Source organism: Haliaeetus albicilla, chromosome 8, assembly GCF_947461875.1.
Source record: "Haliaeetus albicilla chromosome 8, bHalAlb1.1, whole genome shotgun sequence".
NCBI lineage: Eukaryota > Metazoa > Chordata > Aves > Accipitriformes > Accipitridae > Haliaeetus > Haliaeetus albicilla.
In genome coordinates this window covers 4,542,298-4,566,918 of record NC_091490.1, presented here as the reverse complement: position 1 = coordinate 4,566,918, position 24,621 = coordinate 4,542,298, and the positions used below count along the sequence as shown (strand labels likewise).

At 40.1% G+C, this 24,621-nt stretch overlaps 1 protein-coding gene across 19 annotated transcripts in view; it reads left to right on the top strand.

Moving 5' to 3' along the window:
• The window catches only part of FGGY (FGGY carbohydrate kinase domain containing), a 326,148-nt gene that overhangs the window by 256,221 nt on the left and 45,306 nt on the right, over window positions 1–24,621 (top strand). For all 19 annotated transcript variants that reach the window (XR_011325680.1, XR_011325679.1, XM_069788599.1 and 16 more), the window contains one exon: window positions 23,119–23,226. Coding sequence is in view for 17 of the 19 variants with exons in the window: in XM_069788599.1 (XP_069644700.1) it covers window positions 23,119–23,226 (108 nt within the window). In the remaining 2 variants the exon portion in view is untranslated. The remainder of the gene's footprint in view (window positions 1–23,118; window positions 23,227–24,621) is intronic.

The following is a 24,621-nucleotide window of genomic DNA, read 5'->3' as shown; positions in this document are numbered from 1 at the left end:
TGGTAACTCTTATCTTTACCTTTGGATATTAATTATATATTACCATGCATTTGCTATCAAGCAAGAACTTTAACAGTAGTAGAAATCAATACTGAAAAATGACATGGTAAGTAAAAACCACGATGCTAGAGTGGCTTAAAGAGCAGCCTGAAATCTGAGCCAAAGACTCTGAGCTTGAGTTATCCGTGACAAGCTTGTCACTAATGTGTTACAGAATAGTGTCTTTGGAGAAGTGCATGTCTTCAGTCACAGCCCTTCTCCCCCACCTCTTCACTTAATCAATATAAATCCTTCTACCTCTGAAAGTTGCCATGTTGTATAGAATTATGATACATATCATGACTAAAAAGAAAGAACCCCCCCAATAAGCAATTTTCACTTTGCTAATTTTTCTCAGTGAATTAATACAAAAGCTTTTTCTGAGATTGCAATTAAAATTTAGTGTCTGCTTTTGAAATTTATACCTTTTTAAAATGTATGAGTCTGAAAGCATTCCATTTAGATAAGTACCCTTTTCTGCCACATTTTTTATTTAAAACTCATTTCAGTCTTAAATTTAGACTGATTATAACTTGGATTTTTCCAAAATGAGCAAATGGCAATGGGATTGCTAGAGGTTTTTAGAAAGGACTGACATGCTTCATGGAGAGTGATCTCCAGTAGAGGAAAAGAAAGGAAGCTGATAATAAAATGTCAGGCTTAACAGTAAGTTAAGTTGTCTTTGTAGTAACAGCATGAATACATGGTGATCTTGAGCATGAATAAATGGTGATCTTGTAACATGGATTGTAGTTCAGCAAAGCATTTTAGCACATAATTGAATTTAAAGATGTGAATAATCCTAGTATTGTGAAGCACGGCATTTAACGAAAGCTTAAATCCTGTAGACCAAGTGGAATATATTTGAATTCCTCCCTACACAAGAGTTTCAAACCTCCAACTCCACCACTCTTAGCTTACTCTGTTTCTGAAAAATTACATTGGCATCTCTTTTTCTGTGACAGGGCAGGTAGGGCATCCTGCAAATACCAGCTCCAGGGGAAGAAGTCACCTTTCGAGCTTGCCACTACTTTTATTATTTCCAGGTTTTTGATGGAGGTTTCTGCCCTTTCAGAAGCAGCTGTTTGTGTGAACTCTTCCTAACCCATTTCATTTAGCTGAGTTAGTTGAAATTGTTAAAATGAGTTGGGTTAATAGAGACATAATACTGGACTGAAATGAGCTGAGGAGCTCGCAGACAGTTTCCCCAGAAGGTCTAAGGGCAATGTTGAGCAGCTGGAAATGTGCCAGCTGGCTCTAACTTATTCCTTTAATATAACTAGCCCTGGAGAAGGACATGTGTGTGGTTATTTATTAATTTTTAATATATGTATATTGGTAAGTTATAACATAGACCCAATTCACAGCTATAGTTTGTTTTGCTTCCCAAACTAGAGCATGGCATATCAGTATACACTTTCACGGCACTTTTTGTGTGCATACTTCACAACCGTGAGAGATATGGCTCCATTAAATATGCAAATGTAACAAAAGTGACATGATAAAGTCCATGCTGATGTTAATCAATGCTGTGTTCTGTCATTAAAGCAACCCCAAGGTCATACAGAGACTGTACACCATAGATAAGGTAGAACCTTTTAAGGCTCTTTTAATCACTTGAGTGCAAACTCAGGAATAGATACTTGCGTAGTTTTTGGCTAGATTTTTATTTAAATGTAACTACTCAGCATTTTATAATCATTTCCTTAACTGCTTCCTTCACTCATCTGCTCAGAGGTATAACAATCTCTAGCCAGCAGACAATAAGCAAATTCTAAACTTCTCTGGATTTAATCTGTGAAAGGACTTTGGTTTACTGTTCTTTTATCTATTACCTGCATAGACTGTATGAAGTGAATGCAGAGCACACAGAGCAGTTGTATTTGTGTTTTAATGAGACCTATATGCAGCTGCATTTGGCTGAAATTAGCTGTTCCTTTTTTTAATTAGGGCTATAAAATGAAAGTATATTATACTTGTGTTTTGATAGAAATATATATTTTCTCTCTCCGTGTGCACCAAGGGACCCTCAGGGCTACAGAGATTAATCATCGAGTTTAATTTAATGCAGTGGGAGAGAGACCTGTGTGGTCAGGCGGGCATTAAAAAGTGCCTTTGATCTGCCTCAGGTGCACTGAGCCCCAGTGAGCCAGCAACAATAATACCTTTGTGAGATGATCAGAGACGAGAGAGGGAGAAAATGGCCTGTGTGGAAACTCAAGGCCGTCCTTTGTTGTGGTTCTGGCAAACGAAAGAGCCAACTGTCAGGAGAAATTCAGAAAACAGAAAGCAGGGTGAAAGTATGGTTGGATTTCTTTCAAGGGATCGTAACAGGAAACTGTTCGGATCATCTGCTGTGCCTTTCTTCCCCCCTCCCTTCCTCCTTTTTTGGTGAGGGCAGGGGTACTATTGGTGTATGTGTGTCGGTACAGTATTTCCATTCTCTAGACCAAATACTCCATGAGTCACAGAAGCAGGTATTGCTTGAACACAGCATTTACTTTAAGAGAAACTACTCCATGACCCAGTTTTCATTACCTCAAGGACTCTAGAGATCTTGAACAAAAGACTTTGCTAATCATGCCTTTGATATTTTAGAAAGTACAAATGTGGAACCTAATTTTACTCATGGCTATAATAGTTTAATTTGTGGTAGAACTACCATTTTTAAGTGAGGATACACTTTTGGAATTAACCACTGACAGTTTGGGGTAATCAGACACACACAAAGCATTTTGTGTTTCTGTTGAGATACTTGAATAGCTCATGAAAGAAGCGAAAAGCATGTTGTAATTAGGTTACTGATCCAAGTCCAGGTCTGAGTTGGTAGTTGCTGAAAGTCACTGCCACCTCAGGGCTCATCCATTATCCATGAGGAAAAAGAAAAGAAAAGATGGTTTTCTGAATATTTTTGGACAGTTATTCATTTTACATGATTCTCTGCTGCCTCCTTTGCCCTAGCAAAAGTCATCGGCAGAATTTGCATTTGTAATGGCAAATAAGCTGTCCTTTTATTTGTGAAGGGTTGTCTCTTAGTTTAGGGCTGGGATTCATTTGCTGTAGCTTTGATCCGGCTGTGCATCGTAGGTATTCCTTTCAAGTGATGGATGGATCCTCAGTGGCTGACTTTTCTGAGTGGGCTGCTGCATGTCATCGTGCTTTGCAGACAGGGTCTCTAAGCTCCAGCACCCACATTTAGTTTTGGAACTCTTAGGAGACTTTCCTTGTGTAGCCATGGCGACTACACAAAATGTGTGAGTAGTTTTGCACAGTAAAATAGCAGCAGGTTTGAGGCATTGAAATAGGAGCTTGCATGTTATTCCTGACTAGTAGTTTGCAAGGGTCTAACAGACATGCCCTAACTTCTGGGAATAAGGTAATTGGTTTCCCTAAAAGCTTGTCTTCCTGCCAGTGTCTTACGGGTTTTATGGGATATTTTAAAGTTTTCAAAAATCCTTTGTTTTATGTGATCAGAGGGATTTCAGGTACAGATATCTGTATTATCTTGTCCCAGTCCTGAACACAAGCATGCTTGCCATTTTGTAGGTGTGTAAAACCACCACGAATTGAGTTAACTCACAGGTGCCAGATAGCAAACAGCAAAACAGTAATATGAACAACCAGTGTGACAGGGTACTTGTACACAGAAATTTCCTAGTATTCCTTGGAGCAAGTGATCTAGCAGTACTACTCCTTCTTTCTGGTAGATAAATCTTGCAGTTTCCCATACCTGGTATCAGCATATCACTCTTCTTGTGGGCACTAAATTCACATAATAAAACTTCTTTTTTTCCTCAAAGTAAAATGTTTCATTAGACTGGGAGGTTTTTGTCAAAGAGACTACAGGTTTGAGTAAACTTACGTGACACCTAACAGACTGGGACTGGGTTTTGGTAACCAGAGGTTGTGAAAGGAATTTGAAGTAATTTAAAATGGTAAGCAGAAATAAATGGTAGTTCTGGAGTGGGGAAAATTGAGAGTGCTGAGGGTTACAGAGTCACTAGGGCATAGTGCCTCTTCCCCCAGACTGGGATTTTTATGGAGGACAAGGATGATGTGAATGCAGAACTGCAAGTTTCAGAAATACTGAAGTCCATTGTGAGAGAGAGCAGGGATCTTCTTTTGCAACGCCCCATCTTCTCTTTTGTTGTCTGCAGTATGGGGTCCTTGCTAATGTTGTATGCATACAGGATATGTGCTATTTATGCGTATTGAATAAAATAGCCCTGTTAATAAAATGTGTATAAACTCTTTATTTCTGCCTGTTTTGTGGTGAGTTAGGCGCACTTAGAGATCAGCGTTCTGCTTTGCACTTGTCCCAGAACAGTTGTTCCATTATGAAAATATTTGTCATTCTTCCTCCAACACCTTTTTGGATTCACAGCTGAAGGAAGTAGCCAGGGCAGCTTCTAATGGGAACATTGTCTGGCTTGATTTCAGCCTACCAAGGCAGGAGGGGTGTGAATTTGCTGGCATTTTGAGTCCCAAATATACAAGGTTTGTGTTCCTTCCTATCCAGAGTCTCAGATAGATTTTTCTGTCTTCTTTTGGTGATGTGGTCTGTGTGCTTCCTCAGCCATTCTTTCTTCTTTATCAGCTCTCTGTGCTCTGAACTTCTTTTGGGGGATTATCAGGGAATCTTTTCAGGTTTAGATGGAGTCTCTTCCTTTGCATCTGTTTTTGTTACTACTCTGACACTTGTCATTGGGAACTGACTCACCTGGCTTGGTGCGCAATTCTTTTTTCCCTGGCTGATAATGTGTATGTGGTTTGAAGCTTATAATTTAGTCATTTCTTAAATTGGAGAGGCACAAGTAATTTATATCTTCTATCTTTTCAGATTTACTACATGATCTAAAAGACAGAGCTTGAGCAATGACACGAACAGCAAAATGGGCAGATCATTTTGCTCTCCCAGTGTTTACTATGGATTATTTCAGGAAGAATATCCCATACTCTCTTTTACCAAGCCTGACTAGTCTTTGCCTGTTTTCTGCTAAAGGAACTTCAGCCCAATTTGATTATTCTAAATTTGTTCATTTGATTCTCGTGATGACTGGCAAACACAATAGAGCTTCTTTGCTCTACAATATCCGCCCAAGCTGCCAGCTTTGTTCACACAAATAGAGTGTAAAGCACGTTTCCACCCCCAAAGCATGCACAGTACGTGTCCTTTGCAGTACATCCTGGAGTGGAGACTGCAGAGACATGCTGGCTCAAAGTGTTCTCATAGCCTGATCTCTGTAATCTCAGTGGGAGCCAGACCAGCAAGTGGATTCAGTATATTTTGGCTCTGATACGAGAGTCTCCTCTTCAGAACATGCCACGTTGTTAAAGCAGCAGAGTTCTGAGTAATTACCACACAGGGACTCCTCAGCTGCTTGAAATCATCTGTGATCAGGGGAAAACTTGCAGGGACTAAATAGGCTGGTACTTGCTTTGCCAGCTATATTTAATCTAGTGGGATGGCACTAAGCAGTGTGTTTCTGGAGAGCGAGTCGGAGGACTGCGTGCAGCACTTCAGCCTCGCGCTCTTCAGTCACTGCTGCACATGCAGCCCTGACGTGAAACGTGCAGTCTCCGAGGGGACAGGGCCAGAAGCCCAGGGCAACGTGTCCGAGTGCCAACTGGCTGTGACCCAGGGTTTAGCAAAGGCAGCAATTTGTCCTTCTCCTGACCAGGGGAAAGGGGCTGGGTTTCGGAGGGTCAGGCGAGTGGGGAGAAGGGGGAGGAATGCAATAGGAAGAAAAATAAAGGCAAAACTACTGAAGCTAGGGCAGCCTGGACACGTTTTTGAAATGTTCTGTGAGAGCTTTATGAAATTGATAAGCGCCTGCCCTCTTGGTTTTTTAATATTCTGCTCTTCTGTAAGGCCTGTTCTGCACATGAGTCACAGAGGTAGTGTCTTTCAAATGGGAGAAATAAATTACTATTGCAGGAACCTCTCCCTTGCTCTGTCCTCATTCAGCTCAGTTCTGCCGGCTTATATATTGAATTTGGCAGCAGTCACAGTGCTGACTTCCCAGCTAATGAAGATGTTTTACATTCGGGGAGGGCTGCATGAAATGAAAACCACATTCACTTCACGACTGTTGTTACAGGTTGCCCGTCCTTAGTGTATACGGATTTAGCCTTCCGAGGAAAAGGTCACAGAGCCTATTTAGGTGCCTTTTCAGCCTATGGCCTTGGAAGGGTTATATAGCCATAAAATTGCCACCGCCTTCTACTTGTCCCTCAAAGAAATCCTCCACGCCCTTCTTTAATGAGACTGTCTCATTCTATGTTCTAGCATCCTTGGTTTGAAAAAGAAACAAACGAAACTGTAATATCCCCTTTGCTGGCATTAATTTGACATTGTACGCTTTGCTTGCTTTGTTTTGTTTTTAAAAGGCGAGAAGTAAAATATTTCTGCTAGCAGGGTATATAAAAGATTGTTGCTTTTCTGACCTCCTTATTATATTAATAAAAGCTAGGAAGACTTCAGTAGTGGTGGGAGATCATGTGCAGGCAGCCTCCAAAAGCCAAAGCACTTACTTGCAGAACTAGTAAACCACAAAGCTTAAGATCTTGAAATGTAAATAGGAAGTTGGAGAGTTTACTTTAGAGCCAGCAGTGGTGAGTCTGTATAATGTTTATTTCTGCTTGCCTCCCAGCCTTTCCTAAAGCTTGGCAGAGATGAAAGGGAGGCTTTCTTGGTAAATGAGTTATTAGAAGTTTCTGTTATGAGCAAGATTCCTTTGTTCCTGGCCTGACATAATTCAAAGCTCAAGGTATGCCTTGGTGACTGGGAGAATAGGACGTTCCTGTTTAGTGTATGCCTGTCAGAGACATCCAAGTTTCGCACACCATCGCTTTGCTGGTAATCAACCTGTTCAGGGTAATGTAGCTGAAAGCAATACAATCTCTATTGCACATAAACTAGATAATGCTTAGTAACGTGTCCAGAAAACAGTGCAGTCAACTCTCCTTCCCTTTTGTGGACAGATCATTTGAGTTCAAAGACTCAAAGAATAGATGTGGACAGAGTGAATGCTTTGAAAAATATTCTACTTGGAGACTATAGGCTGATATTCTAGTGATGTCTCACTGACATCAGTGAAAACACTTGCTTAGAAAATTCCCACATGCGGTGGTTTCCATACTGCAGTTAACTGCAAACTACCCTGTGTGACACAGAGCCATGTATTAGGGTGTTGGATTTATAATACTAAGCCTTTCTGCAGTGTCTTTTCTTTGGTGGTCTTGGGGTTCTTTTAAACAGTGAATGAATGGGGTAGGAGAGTAGGAACTGTTATTCCAGTTTTATTAGGTGGGAGACTGAGGCACTTCATAGTTTAGTAGGTTTTTAATTGTTATGTCTTTACTTTCACAGACTCCACCTATCCAGTGCTTTGGGAGTGTGTGACATCTGAGTTGGAAATTCTGCCTTGTATGATGCAAAGTTCTGCCGTGTTCTCAAATGATAGCATTTACACGCTACAGGCAGTAGTATATTGCACTATATGATAAAAGATGTGTAAACCAGAGATCTGTTTTCTTCCTTCCTTGGATTTTCTCTTCTGTTTGGTGTAAGCACAATGGATATAAAGGCTTATGTTGGGCTTCTTCCAGGTCTGACTGCTAATAGGGCTCCTCTCCTGTTCCTCACTCCTTTTCCCATGTTTTGCCTTAGAAAGAGTGAGCAAGAGAGACTGAGCGTCTTATGTACTTATGTTGACACTAGTAAGATTTATCTGGCCTGGCTGCCAGAAATACTGGGCTGCCTAATTTGGGCCTCTCTACTTAAAGCAGCGTGGGATTGAAGGTTACCTGTTAGCAGGTCTTGCACCTTTATTTCCTAACTATAACAGCTGTATATTTTAATAGGGTTTGGGGGATTTTGTTTATTCTGTTGCAGGAAGGGGATTGTATTCTGTATTCTGTATCTAGGAAAGTTATAAAATTGTCTTCCTTCATTGATGTTCAGATAGCATAGCATCAGTCCATTGTAGGGGACAGGGTAAAGCAACTTAATTTTGATTCATTCTTTATGTATCATTATTCTTGGTTTTGTTCATGGAAGTCCAGCAGCAGCAGTGGCTCTTTAACAGAAGACTTTTATCTTTCTTTTTCTGTATTCTTTGAAGTGATGATATCAGATTTGACAGGTACAACACTCTCATCAATGCTGCAAACTAACCAATTCTGATTGCTCCTCTCTAGACCCAGAAGAATGTTTTAGCCTGAAGCCCACAGTCTTGAGCAAACCTGAGTGTCTTCCTGGAGTGTTCTGTTCTGAGGAGAGCTGGAGAGGGGATTTCTCTCAGATCACAAGCATATTTATGTATAATGAATAGCCTTTCCAGATCCCTTGTTTATCTTGTTTTTGTGAGAAGGCATGAATTTATTAAACAGCCTGCTTATTCTATGTGTCTAGATCTCATGGTGAACAAAAAGGACTTCCTTTTTGTGCTCCTTTTCTTACAAGAACTTAACTGAACTGTAAAAGAATAACTAAAATACAAATGAAATGAGATATGAAAAGGGATATCCTTGATCATCAGTTAGGTTGTCTCCGGGCCCTGAAATAATTAAGTAGCATTTTCAAGGGAATACAATAATTGTATGAAAAACAACTTAATAGTTTTCTGTTTTAAAATTTTGGAATTAGCCATACTTGCAAGGAGTAGTGTGGAATTTGGGGTCAAAATCCCCAATTTTGTTTAGTGTTGCTGGTTTGCTGTACAATTCTGTCAGATTGTTGCCTTCCCTTAGTTTACCCACTTGCAATATGAGCATAAAACTGAAGCTGTGCAGACAGAGATCTTTCTAATGAAAGGCGTGATATGTGAGTGCTGGGTATTAAGGACTCCATGGTCCAGGGTGGTATAGATGCAGTGGTATTTCTAAGTATCTTTTTACTTTTCTTAACAGCGGCAGATCCCCCAGTCAGGCAAACTTCATCAGTATTTGGGCAGTAGGCCTCTTACTAAGGTTTTTTCCTCTATTTTCAATTTTATTCAGCCTGTCATGAATCAGTAGTTCTTCATCTAAGTTTCCTCTTGCTGCTCCAGCGTAGGTGGGGAAAGATCTTAGATGGGGCAAGTTTTATTAGGGAGAAAGTAAATCTCTTCTCATATAATCATTCTGGAAGCAAAATGAGGAGAGGCATTAGCTGCTGCTTTTTCCCCAGCGTCAGCCGGGAATCACAGTTTATGCTGAGTTCATTGTTTATAACTGTGGGTGAAGGCCTGAGGTCCTCTCTCAGTGTTTACTCTGTCCTTGGGAGTTTGTCTCAGTAAGTAAGGGCTGAATAAACACCAAGTAAGGTTCTCAGGATTTACCCATTTAGTTATTCAAATGTTTAAAAATATGTTTAAAATAGTGTGTGATAGCATATCCCATATAATGTAAATCTGCTTACAGTAACTCGGGGTATTGCAGAAGATTTATTTTACCTGCAAAGATGATACTATTGTTGGTAGTGGCTTTCACTAATACAGAAGGAATACTTACCTAATGGTGAAAAAGGAAAATAAATCTCTAAAATGAACTGGTTTATGCAATAAATAAATAAGGAAGGCCTTAAGGTATGTGGGAAGGGCATCCAGACTAGATAAATACACCAGACCTCATTTGAAAGGATTCTGGTTTCCCTTGATATTTTCCATTGATTGCAGTAAGAGCTGTAGGTTTTGAAGAATAATTCTCCCCCATAAATAATAATAAGGTTAGGAATAATACCTACATGCAAAACCCCCTTGAGTTTCTTGTTCAAATGTCACATCTGAGCTTTCTTTCCCACCCTTGCCTTGGAATTTCTGTCACATCAGCTACTAAGCTCCAAGTTCTTCAGGACTGTCAACATGTGATAACAATGAGTTGACTGGATTGGGGTTATCAAGACTTGGACTACTTAGCATGCATATTATGTATAACTATGAAAATACTTCTCAACAGAAGACAAGGATCTTACGATACAATCTCCAGGAAGGGGTATGAGACAGGATAGCTCACATCTTCCTACAGTTCACAATTCTGCCATCAGCTCTTTGGGAAAAGGTCAGTGCTAGAAACCTCTTATGGAGACCCTCTGTTTCTGTGCTGGCCCAGCGTGTCGCACTGCTGTCTTCTAGCCACAGTGACAAGGACTGGGCCTGCCTTGGACTACACAGGGTTTGGCTGGGAGGCTTGGTGGGATTTTCCTAAGTAGCATTTGGAGGTGGAGTTGTTTTTGTATCTGGTGAGTGAGGTGCATCCACCAGTATTTGTGACACAGCTGTTCCATGTGCACAGTTCCTAACCTTTCAGGTTGTGATGAGGTCTCACTAGTCTCCTAAAATAAGAGAGTGCTGCAAGTGGTTTCTGAGGCGTCTTTGTTTAGGAACCAGAACTAAAGTTGAAGCTGCTGAGCTAAAGGAATAATTCTGAGACACTTAAAAAACTCCAATGTTCTTGTAAAAGATTTATACTGATTTACAAGTCAGCATTATAGTAAGTTTCTTTTCTAATGCACATGGAGCTTTTTACTGAGAGATTGCTAACTTTCATGAAAAATGTGCTTTGTTTGCAATCTCAGACCATCACTTTTGAAGACTAAGTTTCTTGTGTTGGTTGGAAGTAATAACAGAAATTTGCTTGAACCTCAACTCACTGGAGTCTGGGAGGACATTCTGGGGAAGAATTATTTTATGTTTACCCTGTTCCTATGCTCTTCCCTAAGCCATCTGTTACTGGCCACGGTGAACAACAGGTTAGCAGGCTGTATGGATCTTTGGTTTGACTTTTTGCCTTTTTTTTTTTTTTTAAACGTTGAGAGGAGTTAGTTCATATTGTGATGAGCTTTGAGGAATTTAATTTAGCATAGCAGCAAATTGTAATGTTATAAAGTGCATATTTAAAATGGCCTGCTGTTAGTTGTCTGTGCTGGAAGATTTATAATCTTCACATAAACTGGCATTTTGTGACAGTGAGTATCTATCATTGGAAGAGAAGTAAAAATAAATGGGTGGTATAAATTGTTTGAGGCCCTATATCCCCAGTGAGCTATTGTTATGAGAAGCACAGAAGTAGCTGCTGTGAGTCATGGAGCAGCATTGCTTTAGAAGGGTACATAATAGCATTTCAGCAGAGGACACAGCAGAAGCTATGGTGTAACCAGACAACCTTTCAGTCCATTTATCAAAACACTTGTAGTTCCCATTTCAAGGAAGGCGACACAGTAAATATGAGCAAAAAAAGAAAGGTTAATCTGTATATCTGTATCCAGACATTTCACTAAATAAAACAATAAAATAAATCAATGCAGAACCGCTCATGCTTAAGTGCTTAGCAAAAAGCTTCTGAATCCCATCACAGATGCGGGCGCTTTTTTTCTGTTTTGGATCTTGAAAACAATTTAACAGATTAAAGGTCTTTTTTTGCCAATTTATGTAAGAGACCTTGACCTTTGGGAATACAAAGAGAAGGATTATATGCTACTATGTGCCTGTTGTATACTTTCCCAAGCCGAAACATAAAATATGCTTAGTGTTAATGGATACTGATAAAAGGCAGAAGTAAATATATGTGAACGTTCAAGCTTGGAACCGTCAAAATTCATCTAGTTTAAAGGTTTTGTTTCAAAGCTGAGCATTCGGTCAGGGTCCCTGATAAGGCATTTGAAGTTCTTGCATCTCTGATTTAGGCAGATGGAAATGGTGGACACTGAATGCGTCTGGAATGATTACCCATGAATTACTTCTTACTTAACTTCTTCCAGGGCTGAAACTCTCAAGTTGTCCCAGGCTTAGTTCCAAGTTTGCTTCCTGGAATAAACACAGGAGGTTAACCTCACACCCGAGGAATAAAAACTTACAGGGGTGCAAATTTTCTGTTGAGGACACTGGTATTGTTTTTCTGTGTGTGGGGAGAGCAAACCCAGGGACAGTTCTAGAGGCGGATGCTGTGCTTAGACTTCTCTCTGCTCCCGTTGTGATCTTCCGGAGACCTATCTCATATATGACTCTGAATGACCTAACTTAATCTGAAACTACTCTCTAGACCCTCCTGCCCTCTCCTTGTACTGATACAGAAGCTGTTTGATCCACTTGCTCCAGCCCCTCTCTGGGGATGGTTCTCAGTTCTTGGGTCTGGTGTCTCAACCGTCTTACAGTTCCTCATAAAACTCTTCTTTCTACAGAGAAAACAGCGTCATTCTTCTACAAAGGAAATGACTACATCTACCCCTCTAACACCTTTTAGTTTATGATATCTTTTTAGAAGATCATCTGTTGGATCGCAAGCAGCATCCCCAGCCCATTGGTCTCAGGAGTACTTCTCTACCATCTCGATCTTTTTGCCTGTTGCTCAATTCGAATGATAGATCTTACTGCTCAGATTTTCTGTTAGTTGGTTTTACCTGAACAGTATTCAGGACTTGCCTCTTTATAACAGGAGTCTGGGGATCCAACTTCCAAGATGGTAGAGCTACCTAACCCCAAGCTGCCATTCTCTTCCATCACATGTGATGTTAGTGAACCTGATTCATATATATGACTCAGAGGTTTTTTTAGTGCTTCATGGGTGCAAACATGAAGGTCTGCTGCTCGCAGTGGGTCTGTAAAGTCATCACTCAATGGTCAGGAGATCACTGGCAGAAATCTGCCAGCTCTCTGTGGATCTCATAGAAGGTTGAGAAGTTTCTGTCTGTTCCAGAACATTGATTTTTGTATTTCCCCTCTCTAATTGTTTGTCTCACAAGTGGCTACAGGTAGCATGGTAGGGTGATTACTTAATGCTCCTGATACGGATACCATTAAGCCATGCTCCTCTTCTAGCTTCTGCTTTTAAGTGGCCAGCTTCCAAACGCTCATGTCCTGTTACAGCTCTCATCTTTTGCAAACAGCAGGCAAATTTCAGCAAACGATTGAAACATGACTTGAAGAACACATTATTCAGGTGTGGCTTTCTCAGCTTGTGTGGCCAGAGTGCTCCTGGGTAAAGATAAGATGAGGTGGCTGAGAGATGCACTGCATCTCCTAACGCTTCCTTGCACCTTTTTTCCATAGTGCATCATCTGCTTTTAAACAGTGGGTCATAGATCATGTGTTTGTGATATCTCTAATCCTCCTCACAACTCCTTTATTACGACATAGAGAGATAATGAGAATATAGGTTGTAGTCTCTCTCTTACACTTTTATCAAAAAGTACATGAAGGGACAGGCTCCATATGTACAGGTAGGAGAAGATTTGTTTGAATGGGAAGGAGCTACAAGGACAAGGCTGGTAGCCTTGTGAGAGTTTGGTGGCTAAGTATCGTATATTGTTTGGATTTCAGTACCATGTATTAAACATTTCCAATTAATTTTCTCCTCACGAGGACAGAACAAAACCAGAGTGGGTACTCCAGTAATAAGAGTACAGGCAGACGAAGAAATTATCTAAGTAATCTATAGTGTATATTTGCACGATCTCAGCAACTCTGCATTAGCACTCCTGGCCCTGGTTTCCTGTGGAATGTGCGAGGTCCCTGGGATCTGTCACACGATACACCACAGAAAGATGATGAATAGAGGTGGTTTTGCTGGGCAACTGACCTCCTAGTTTTGCCCATAATAATTTATTCATGCGGCTGTACCCTAAGACATACTAATACCATACATATCATTGGCTGAAAACTGATGCAGCATATTGAAAAAAAGCATAAAATGCCCACAGTCAGCTCAGATGAAGAGGCTGGACCTGGCTGCTATCTAAAAATGGGCTGCCTTGTAGAGGGGTCTGTTGCTCTGATAAGGAGTACAGTGAGTTAGTTAAGGCCCATAGCATCCGTTGTCAGAAGGTTTTCTCAGAAATGCAACTTCAAACTGGCTTCTGGTGGCAGACCTCCAGAAAAGCTGCTTATACAAGTGCAGCCTGTGACCTCTTGCACTCCCTGCTCTTGGCAAGGGCCTGATCTGTTGCATTTTAAAAGGTAAAATAAAATACAGCTGAATAAAACAGGTTTGTGGGGGTTTTTTTCCCCGCTAAATTTGATTTTTTTGTTGTTGTCACTTTTAAGCAACATTTTAACTGATGTGTTTAACTCTTTTAAGAACCAGGATCCTCTGGGATCAGGGGGAAACCCCCAAACACTGCCTTACAGTTTCTGCTGGTAGATTAGTTTTCAAGCAGTAAACATCTCAGTATGTGGTCATCCTCCTTGCTGAGGAGCATGTCTAGTAAAGTCATGTCCAGTTCTCAGTTTTTGAAGCGTGCTTAAGGAGCTAGTGTGGTGTTCTTAGAGGCAAAGCACTGACTGCAGGAGCTGTCTTCAAGAACTCTTTTGTTCCCTACTTTTAGGAAATGAAGAACATGAACATGCAGAAGCAGGCAGATTTCTTTCTTCTTCTTCTGTATCTAAGTGTCTACTGTCCCTCTTTTGAAGAGGTATCTCTCACCTGTATGGATATTTGCTAGCATTCTTAATTATAGACACTAAAAGACTAGGGCCAACATACTTTCTAAGGGTAGGTGCCCCAGTCCACGTTTGGATCCCTAACAGCTGGCTTCATGTTTTAAGTTCTTGAGCCAGAAATCAATGGGAAATGTGGGTCTTTGGCTTTTTTGAAAATCAGAGTACTTACTGAAGTGTCTAAATACAAGTGTTAGCCTCGATCTACAGACAGTAAAAATCAACATATTTCCATGGAAGTTGATGGTTAATATACTGGTTTGTACAAGTTGAAGCTTTGGCTTCCAAGGCTGGAAGCACTTGGTCCAGATGAATTTCTCTTTATACCCATAAACATAAATTAAGTACAAGTTGAATAACTAATATTAATGTGATGCAACATATTCTTCCATTCAAAATTACAAGATTTAAAATTTTTCCAATACCTTTCCTTATTTAGCCTTGAATAAAAATCTCACAGTGGAAATGTTTAATAATCCCAGTGAAGTTTTCCTCTAGTTAATTCTTATTAGATATAAAGCCAGGTTGTGCGGTATATAGTCCCATTGCATAACTCACCTGAAATATTTTCAGAGATGAGGCAATCAAGTTGCCCTGGGAGTGTGGTTTCTTTACTGGGCATTAATCACATACCTTGTTTGGTCTGTAGTTTGTAGACCAGTTAATGTTTTATGGAAAATTTAGAAAATTAGAAATAGTTCTGCATGTGTGTCATTCACATTTGCCCTTCTCATAAGGGTTACTATTTGGAATAAGAGGTAACGGTAGCCCTTAAGAATTCATCTGTGAATTCTAGTTTTAGGTTGTACTGAAAGTTTTTCCCAGAAAATAACTAAAGCAGGGATTGAACTGGAATACGAGCTCCAAATCATCATCAGAAATTTCAGATCCCAGTCTGCATTTTGATGCATACTCTGTATGTTTCTAATTCCTGTAATTTTTACTTAAGGGTGTTATTGTGGCTGTGATTGGTTTGATTTTTGTCATACAAGTTTGTGATATTACCAAGTGCAGAATAAGCAGCAAAATCAAAAAGGTCTTTGTTTAAATATTGTCATACATCTCCTTTGTGGGTCTGCTGCACTTGGAACCTTGCTGAACTGCTGGACTGGAATGTGGTGGACCTATGTTCTTAATGTTATTGTGGTGTGTAAATAAGCAATATCAGTGTCTTCTCTCTCAGCTGCTCAATTACATTTTCTGGGTGTAAACTCTCCTCCGAGACCCCTCAGGCCGATTGCTTCAGGCCCTGAGAACTACGTAGGCACATACACCTCTGCCAGAGCTCCAGTCCTGTGAGCAGTCACCATTTACACTCACCTCTCCTGAGACTAACAGCAGTGAGGGGACACGAGTGACATAAAAACATGTCTTTACTACAGCCAACATAACAGAAACCAACTTGGGCAAAAAAATAATATTGAATACATGTGTCTGTTTCAACTTTCCTACCACAGGCCACTCTCTGGCCATAAGTTTATGCTCTGGGCAGTGCCCAGAACCCTTTGATTCTCTTGCATGATTTTTTCTGGTTTGGATGATATCTGCCTTTCTGTCTGTCTCTTTCAACCTTGCCTGGCTCCATAGTCAGAAATCTTATCTTACGGTATCTTATACCGCAAAAATATTGCCTGATGTCTTTCTTTGAATTTTTTTTGTTGTTGCACAACCTCGATAGAGATAGTTGGACAATTTTGTTTTGCTTTGATTCATTCTGTTGCCATTCTCATAACTAAATGGGAGCTTCTAAGGTTTAGTAACTTCCCAGGTCTCTGGGTTTGGTAAACCTGTGACATAGCCTTGGCAACAAATGATGGAGCACATATTCAGCAAGGCATTTGTGAAAGTGATTTCATCACATAAACCAGAATTCTTCAACTGCATGTAAACAGATTACCAAAATCATCTGTGGATGGGTGTGTTCAGGCAGAATCCCAAAGTCCATGTTCTGTATCTATTTTGTTGTCGCTCAAGTAACTTTCAAGCTTCCAGTGGGATAAAGTTAGCTCTGTGCAAAAATTTTTGTGGCCTAGTCTTAGTATCATTGCAGAGCAAGTCTGTCACTGTGGATGGCCCAGGGGATGCCAACCTGTCACATGGAAGAGAGCTATGTGACTTGCCACCACAAGCTATGCAACTACATAGCAAACCGATGATGGCCAGGGGACATAAGCTTAAAATATAATCAAATGAATTACTGGTGGTATATGACCTATAGGAATTGGAATATTAATAATTTTTAATTTCCTTTGTGTTCTGAAGTACATTTCTTGCATTCCAAGACCTTGTTTTCTTTATATTTTACATCAGGGTAAAGCTTGAATGCTGTTATGTGTTTAATTTGTAATTACTGCTAATAATAAATATATTTTAAGAAGCTGACTGTACTCACCGTAGGCTTAATCTGAAGACTTGCCTCCAGAGTTAAGGGGAAGCTTAGTTTTAAACCCATTTAGTGCTTGAGAAATAATGCCAGGATGGCAATTTTAGAGTAGGCATCAGTTCGCTGAAAATACAATTGCATGCCCCAACTCCGCCCAGTTAATATATATGCCACCAGAAAGTGCTGTTATTAAATCACACATTCAGTAGCTATTGCTATGACCTAAGTTTGAACCAGAAACCTAGAAATGAAACATTCTTGGGTTTCCCTTTGAATTCTCTCCTTTTTTTATGAATCTCTTTCATTCTTTGTCAGAGAGTTGTGGTCGAATAGCTATATAAGACCCATCTGTCAGCAGAAGCAAAATGATACAGTTTTCTTAATACAGGATCTTATGCATCAATGTAAACCCCCTGAATTGAATGAATGTCAGTATTCTCAATCCACAGTCAGTCAGAAACTTTGAAAGTTAAAAGTCAGCAGAGAAGTTAATGAAAGTATTTGACTTGTCAATGATCAAAGTCCAGAACTGTAAAGAGCATTTATTAGTTGGTGACTGATATGGTGCTTTTCCTTGTTTCTTTCCCTGCTCTCCATTAATATCTTATATCTTTTTTCATACCTGCCTTAGCCTAACAAAAGCAGCTGTTATTCTGAATTTCTGGCTATAGAAGCTGATAACTGAGGTGATTTTCAAACAAATTTTCCAACCTACCTTCTCATTAGCAGATGGTTACTCTAAAAAAGTTGTGACAGTAGAATGAAGGCTTAATTTTGCTTCCATGTAAGTGAGTGTAAGTCAAGAATAGTTCCACAGAAATTTGATTTTCTCTCTCTATGGCATACTGCAAGTAAATAAAGAATCTGATAGCGACACTAGAATGCTGCCAGATATCAGAGGCCCAATATTAGGAAGCAGAAATGAAAATGGAAGATGATGGATATATACCAGTATATCTTGTTAATATAAAGATTTACTTTTCAGGTAATAACCAAATTCTCTGATAGTATTATTGTAAGGAATTTATGTAAGCCTACACCAGAAGCAGATGGTGTCAACTAAGGAAGAAAATTCTGCTGAAATTCATACTTCCATAAAACTGCTCTCACCAGTGTGGTATGTTTTATTTTATCTTGTCTCTGATTGCCGTAACATTTACATAAAACTGAGGAGGAAACACAAGCATGTGCCTGATCATTATAGCTAGTCTAGCAGAACAAAGCTAAGTAAAATAAATCTCACATTGCAACTTGCTCATTTTATGGGATGGCTGTATGCCTAGGTGATTCTCGTCTGTGAAGGTCTGTGTTCTGTTCTACTCATTGTACCAAATGACAGCTCTGAAAGCTGAACTTAGTTTGGATTAAAGGCACTGAGTTGTCTGGTTCACTTACATGAGCTGTTAAGTTAGGCTATAAGTGGTAAGTCGTGCTGTTTTCCATGTAGACTTTTACAATAGAGGTGGATTTTTTTGCCTGTTTTTGTTCTAGCGGGAGAGGCAAGTGGGAAGGGCTAAACTAAATTAAATACATTACAGATCTCGTATTAGTGCCATTTAAGCAGGTCATTTCATACTTTAGCTTAGTTCTATATAGCATTATGTATTTTAAAGACATTTTTCATTTCTGTGGGCTGCCAGATGTACTGCTGATACCTTCTGATCTTAGATAGTTTGACATTGATTTTCCTAGCACACGCCAGGGTTGAAATCTGGTCTGTAACTCATCCAAATGATCTATTCATAACAAAAAGTGCCTTCTGGCAGTTGCACCACAGCTGAATATTGTTAAACTGAATTAATCATTTCATTTGTTTCTGATTGCTCTATAATGTTTACATATCTTACATATTAGTATGATCTTTTATAAAGCCCACACTGAGGTTAAATTCTCCCAGACAGAACTTTTTTCCCCTTCTTCTCCCTTTCAGAAGGTGGTGAACTCTCTTTCCCTTCAAAGGAATCTTGGAACTGCTTAATGCTCATCTCATCTGAAATGATGGGCTGAGCAAGCAGGAATGTGCGTGTTGGGGAGACATGGAAAGGTGACATTTTCCTGCACAAAAGGGTTCTTCGCCATCCACAGATAGAATAACTGTGAGATGGAATTGCTCGTCCGAGTATAATACTTCTGTAAGTAAGCATCATCACAGATGAGGGCAATAGTCTCCGTGTGAATATGTTCAACTGAAATATTTATAGAAGCTGCTTATGACTCAAAGTGTGAATAGGTTCAGATTCTTCTCATCTCCCATCTTCAAATTCCTGCTGCAATGATTGTTGTGCAGAGATCATTCTAACATCTAGCAGAGGATATCCTCTCTGTGTTTCAGTTTCACTATATGTAAAAAATAATAAACGTTACTATGCCTCACAATAGGAATGTGTCACAGGATGAATTTAAGTTAAATAGAAGGCAGAAAATCTGAGGCTCCCTTTGAATTCATATTTTAACTTTCAAAGAAGGATGACATCTCCTATTTGCTTTAAAAATAAAAATCAATTGCCCATAAATCTAAAACAGATGTTGTTTTTCTACTAAAAAGATTAAGGATTTTCTTAAGCTCATTAAAGGAAAAAAAATAATGACACCACATTGATCCTCCTATATCATCCTAAGAATGTCTGAAGGCAATAGAAAGCTATGAAAACGACATGGTATTAGTGTAACAAAAATAGCTCTGACTCTGGCAAATTGTGCTTATCTTCTGGGTTCTGTGGCAAGCTTTGCACTATTTCTCCAACCTTACGTTTATGTCTAGTCATGTGTTTTAGTGGGATTGGGTGGTATGTATATTCAAACAGAATTTGGACTTTTTATTATGAAAATAAAAATGCCAGCTGCTGCATGGCTTGAAAAACTTAAGCATCGTCCAAATATTTCAAGGAGGGGAAATGGAAACCATTTGCTATTTCTTACGCATATATCTACGGAAGAATATTCACCCTGTTGCTTCTCAAAGGTTGCGTGTCTGTTTTGGGGAGTATGTTATTTCCCAGTTTTCTCACTTTCCACGTGCATCAAAACCCAGAGTCTGCAAAATGCGAATTAAACTCTTTAAGTGGAAGGAGGAAATAGGAAATCTGATGGTGCCATATGAGGTATCAATAAAGCCCAGCATGATAGCCAATGTTCTTTATTCCAGTTAAAAGTTCCCACAGCAGAATAAAATGATAACCTAGTACCTCACTGGCTATATTCATCAGTGTGGGGACGCGCAGCTCGCTCGTTTGCTCTGTTTATGTGTTGAAAGTTTGCTGGAATGTGTACAAACAGTACTTCAGTAGTAAAATGATATGTAAGTCTCAAGTGTAATTTGAGAAGAGCCAGCACGGAAATATCCTGTCCTGGCAAATTCCTGTGGGTGTCCAAAATGCTAGGCCAGGAGTACTGGCTCCAGAGAGAGTATGGTCTTTTAATCAATCTAAACCTTTTTGTGTTATCAGACATACAGGACAATTTGGTAAATTGTGGACTAATGATAGAAGAAGGATTTGTTCTTCTGTTTTTTTAAAAAACTGTATTGTCCTTCATGATGTTTAGAACTTCCCTGATTTCACAAAGCATCTTTGTGCCTTTAATACCCTTAGACGATTTGGTTTCTTCAGACTACGTAGCAGTTGGATTTTAAGCTTGATACATCTGGTATAGCTAGATTCTTTCTTCAGAAATCACAGTAGAGTACGGAGTACTGCAAAGTTTGCTGCATCAAAAATATTTTGAGATCAGACTTCAAAAACCCAGGCCCCTCTGCCCTAAATGTTCCTTCCCACCTGTAGAGACATGTGTTGTGTCCACAGCTGTAGGATGGGAATGAGATGGGATGTCTGGGTTCTCAGCACTCTTCCATCACTAGTTTGGAGCAGATACTAACTGGGAATTTTGACCTTATGCTGTGTTCTCAGTAAGGTCAGTGATGTGGAATTGGTCTAAAAATCAGGTTATTTTAGGATTTGCTTTCTGTTGCACTTCATTTTGTTATTGAAATTGTAAAAGAAGGCTTGCCCCATAGAGGTGTTGAAAACTCAAAGCTGTATTAATTTGTAGTTTTAAGAGAAAACAAAACAAAACCAAATGTCTTTGCAATGTTTTTGACGTAGCTTCGTCCACTTGGAGTCATAAATGCCTTTTTAAATTCAGTGCAGCTATTCTTGCTCTTTAATGGGTTTAGTCAGCCAAAATCTTGTGCAGACACACAGACACATGTGCATGCATACATCTTTAGCGAAAGTAAGTCAACGCATTAGAGCTGATAGGGGAGAACTGAGCAAGATTCTGATATTTGTTAGATGTGTTCCTAAGAGAAATCAGGATGGCTTGACACCGTAGGGGTGTGTTTTGAGAAACCAGTTTTTGTTGTTTTGTTTTCCTACTTAACTTCATGACAAGAATCAGCTGTAATGTAAGTTTATGGCTTGAACAGACTATTGTTTGTGCAGAAACCTCCCTGCTGGTGTATTTACTAAACATGTGTGATGCACAAATGCCAGTAAACTGCATCTTGGAGCATATTCCCTAGTTGCTAGCAAAAACTGTCTTTAAAGTTTGGCCTGTTTAAATATAGGGAGAATGTGCATCAAGTTTACCAGGAACAGGCCTGAATTTTTAATTGCTCCTCCTCAAAACTATTTTGACGTGAAATGCGGGCCTTATTGAAATCAATAGCAATCTTTAAGCATCCTTCAATGAGTCTAGAATTTTGCTAATGAAGAGCAAGGTCTAAATACAAAATAACATTGTCCCATTGACTAAGACCTCGCTTTTTTGCTGTTCCAGAATTGCAAACATACAGACTTACTTTGTTAAGGAATTCTCTTGTTTCCTCCTCTTGGAGCACTTCTCACCTTCTAGAGAACAACAGTTGCAGATTTAGCCATCCCACTAACACGGACTAGGGGGAAGTGCGTTCATGCGTCTTGTGATCGTGTAGGACTGCACTGCCATTCTCTTTTCCCAGTGAAATCATGGCTACGTATATCTCAAATGTATATACCTCTGTTGGTCCTGGAAGAGAAAACATGAATCATGCTTCCAAGAGGAGCAGGTAGCCTGCCTGGGGCTGGATGACCTGTCTTCTCCAACCCCTGCTGCAAGAATTATATGTGTTCAACCAGTGCAGAATACATAACTAGGCTTTGTAGAAAGTACTAGGACCCAAGTTCCACTGCCCCATTCCCTGTCGTGTGCTGTGCCTTACTTGCTAGCCTAGATAGCGTACCTCCTTAGGCTTTCTTTCTGAACCAGAAAGAAAGTCTAGAAAGTCTGTGTAGTCTATTGAAAGCGGAACAGCTTTGTAAGAGGAAGGAAATGCCCTCCACCCTTATAAACTGGTAATTTGCATCTTCTGAAGCAGAGAGAGGACATGAACCAGTGTCTCCCACATCCTGAGTGGTCTAACCACTGAAATACAGCACAGGAGCAGGATATCACTGTATATGTGGGTGGTATATTTGTATGCAAGCGGTAGCATACAGTCCTGTTCAGTTTCTGGAAGATAGTGCTTAGATATCTGCCTTGATGAAAGGGCTCACAGGTGTGAAGGAAGGAGTGGTTTGTGTAAAGCTAACCTTAAGTAAGGGGCAGAATCTAATGTTTACCCAGGCAAATGTTTCCTGTTGGCTAACACAAGCAAATCGCTTTTTGCCCAGCCCAGCTTTGCAGCTTGCACCCAAGGCACCTAACTCTCCTGATAGCGCTGTAAGAGCACCGGAGCTTGGGGTTTTGCTTCAAGCCTCAGGAGTCGACAGCAGATCTTGAGGGACCTCACTGTCCTCTGTCAGCAGGATTCCATCTCGATTCTTAACTCTGAAAACACAGAGGATGAGTCCTCTATAAACACCGGCTGCTGATTACATTGGCTTATTTTCTGATGTTAGTCAAGTAGAGTGTTGTATCCAACTGTTCATTCTAAGGAATGTGTTTTTCTACAGAAACGAGGCAGTTTCTCTCTCCCTGTAAAACACAGTTCCTGTTCCTGAAATTTCTTACTTTCTGCATGGCCAGACCCAGCTGTTGTGTAAATGGGAGTGAGTGGGGGCAGTTGTGCAATCAGTAGCTGCAGCTGCGTCACATCATCTAAAAATGATGCAAATGGGGGACATATTTCTCCACCTTCTCCTTAGAGTAAATCTCTACCTATACATTTCCACTCATATTGGTAACTCCGGTAGAGGAACAGGAATCATTTTCGGTATTGGACTATAATAGCTGCCAAACATTAGTTGTGAAGTACCTACTTTGACAAGTAGTTTGATTCATTAGAGCTTTCTCTTGCTTTTCCAGGTCAGTGAAACACCCATTTTTGTGCCTGGGGTTTGGGGACCTTATTTCTCTGCAATGGTGCCTGGATTGTGGTTGAATGAGGGAGGTCAAAGTGCTACAGGAAAACTGGTAAGTGTTCGGAGACACAAACGGTCTCCAAGGTGGGAGGTCTGCCATAAGTGCTGTCATTCGGGATAGTTTCACTGTCAATTCAGGCAGAGCTCTGCCTGAAACACCTCCGTAAGATCATAAGAGATACCATGCTGCTGAAAGTAATAAACAATTAGTTGATTGTTTTGTCTCTTACAAACTGTTCATTTGCATACCGATAGGGGATTATATATGAGGCAGAGTACTAAGTGCATCTCCTCCTTTTGTGATGGTGGTGATGATTATTATTATTATTTTATAGGCAAATAGGCATTCATTCTTTATTTTAGCAGGAGGCTGAGATAGACTTTGAGATAAAGAAAATGATACACATTGTGTTATATAGAACAATTGTGCTCATTGATGGGCATAAATGAAAGATGTATTGTCTGGACAGAATAGTAATATATTAACATGTTATCCTGTCTAGATAGATGCTGCATATATTGTCACCTCAGTTCTTTCCTTGAGTGCAAAGAGTCGTAACTATATTAGGTTAATTTATCAATAAATATTAAAACCACACTGCATTCTCTAAAAATGAATTTTTTTATTTATAGGGAGGCAGTCAGAACTAAAACACTGATGTCAAATTTAAAGAAAGGCTAGCTGTATAAAACAGTATTTAGGCTTGAGTCCAAAAGTGTCAGCAAGACCTTAGTGGCTGCTTAACCCTGGAAGCTTCTAAAGCTGCCTGTGTGTCTCCCTGCTCAGTGTGTAGAAATACTGACTGCCCTTAGGGGTGAGGTGGAAGCTCCTCTTGGGAAACTACAGGAGGCGGGCCCAGTCCTGTGGGTGTTCTCTGTAAGCTCACCAAACATACAGGTGGGTTTGGTCTTTCACAAATTGCAGGCATAATTGCTCTCTTACTCAGACCTAGCACCACCCACCTTTTTAAAAGCCTGGTGATCGGAGTACATGTCCAGGAAGTAGTAGATTGGGGCATCACTGCATTTATACATTCCATATGGAACAGTCACTGAATGAGAAACAGAAATAATCCTGGATCAGGAAGCCCAGACACACCCTAAGCGCTGAGCTATGAATTGGAGTTCCCTCCTGTGCTCTCTCCTTGGCCACGTGAATCCGACATTCCTCTCTGTAGGGTGTCACAGCTTCAGTGGGAGAGTCATCCCTCTTCCTCTCCTGCAGCCTCTGCTTCCCATCCCATCTCCAACCCATCCGTAGCCTCATGGCTGTAGTGCTCTTGCAGCAGGTGGGATGCGCGTGCTTTAAATTTTTCAAGTCAAGATGGGGCTAGAACCAAAGTGTCCCGTTCTGTAGGTAACTGCTACAACCAGAAGTAAAATCGAATTACTGCTCATAACATCACCCCTTTAAAAGGAAAATGGCAAATCTTGGGTGTTTCTTTGT